The following is a 1692-nucleotide window of genomic DNA, read 5'->3' on the forward strand; positions in this document are numbered from 1 at the left end:
TCACACCTTGGCAAGTTCATGGAGTTCTTGAGTAAAGGGTAACAACATTTTGTCAATGCCATGCCTCTTCATGTCCTGTGTCTTTGCTATACCAATAAGTTGGATGTTTCGGATTGTGGAACGGTACATGGGATGGATATTCGCCAGTAGATAATAAAACACACCTGCAAATATAAAATGTGCCTGTTTGAGGAATGTGATAGCTAAGACATCCTTTTGGACATTACAATATTCTTAACAAGCCAGTGAACTTTTACCTAAAATGACACAGACTTCTGACTCCGATAGATGCATGTGCAACACTGTTATGGAAAGGAAGTCCCAGGGAAACAGACTCCACTTTTCATCAGACAAACAGTAACACTGAAGACTCACCGTTATTGCAGTACTCACTTACCAATCTTGTGTATTTTAGCCTTTGCACCAGGGGATTTGCAATCTCCAGGTCATCGAAGTATCCCAAAATGATAAGTCCATCTTTCTGGACTGCAAAAATGGGATGGTTCTGCACATATTCACCATCCAACACATCACGCAAGACATCATCATTTGAGTGATGGGGGTTGTCAACCTCATGAAGAACATCTGGATTCTGTGAAAGTACCTAACACAAAAAAATGTGACTTAATATTTTATTGTTTCACTACATATGCTTTTTGTGCCCAAATTGTTTTCTTCTTTTGTTTTGTTTGAAAATGAGATGCAGCTTTGACCACTCAACACAAACTGGAATGTGCAAAAATGGTAGTTTGAGTTCAACAACAAGGGCACTTTTCAGTGAATGATTGTAACAAACAAACAAAAAAACATATACCTCCAAACTCTTTAATAATGGGACATGGTAGCCATACTCTGAGATTCTCTTCAGTTTCTTCCTTCCATTCGACATAACATACTTCCAACCCTTCCCAAGAAACACCTTTACTGGTTCCTAAATTATTGAGGGAAATAAAGCATTCTATGTAATCTAGAACAGTCATTTCATTAAGGTGCACAAATAATAATACGACCAATAGGTGTAGTCATTAGGCCAAAGAGCTTGAATGAACAATAAATAGTTTGAACTAAAAATGATCGACTTTGCATGGTAACTTTCAATACCAACCACAACCCATAGGCACAAATAAACAAAGGGTTAATGTACAAATCTGGGATCTGTTTTGTTTAATTTTTAAAAATCTCAGCCTCCGATGGATTGAGTTCTTTTAAGTAAGGATTTGGTTCAGGATTTGAACCATAACTTTCCCATATAACTGAAAAAATAATTAAATATTAAGAAATAACCAATGTGCGATTCACAAACAATACAAGTTGGCACAGAATTCATTATGTAAGGGATAACTAGATAACTAAAATTAGTCCTACTCGTCTCCCAAGGGGATACAGCTCTATTCTTCTTGGGACGTTCTATCACCTGCCAAGCGCAAATGACTCTGCTTTCTTAGAGTATTTAGAGACGTGTTTGTCATCTATCGAGACACGGTATTCCAACTGTGGGCTCTGTTTAGTGGGAGACTTTAACAGGCTACAAACCACACGGCTTAGAAACAACTACAATTTAAAGCAAATAGTGAATTTTCTGACGCGAGGAGAAAGAACGCTTGATTTAGTCCTCACCAACCTTCAAGACCACTACGAAACTCCAACCCAACGCCCTCCACTTGGCCTTTCGGACCACATGTCAATAGAAGT

The 1692-nt window shown here is 38.1% G+C and overlaps 1 protein-coding gene across 1 annotated transcript in view; it reads right to left on the reverse strand.

Moving 5' to 3' along the window:
• Positions 1–889, reverse strand: part of LOC137988273 (uncharacterized) — a 3705-nt gene extending 2816 nt beyond the window's left edge. Inside the window, exons 1-2 of the mRNA XM_068834312.1 lie at positions 815–889; positions 398–604 (exon numbers count right to left, since the gene is read on the reverse strand). Coding sequence (XP_068690413.1) covers positions 398–604; positions 815–889 — 282 coding nt within the window. The remainder of the gene's footprint in view (positions 1–397; positions 605–814) is intronic.
• Between the last annotated feature and the right edge of the window lie 803 nt (positions 890–1692).

The sequence above is a fragment of the Montipora foliosa genome, unplaced genomic scaffold (assembly GCF_036669935.1).
Source record: "Montipora foliosa isolate CH-2021 unplaced genomic scaffold, ASM3666993v2 scaffold_412, whole genome shotgun sequence".
Classification (NCBI taxonomy): domain Eukaryota; kingdom Metazoa; phylum Cnidaria; class Anthozoa; order Scleractinia; family Acroporidae; genus Montipora; species Montipora foliosa.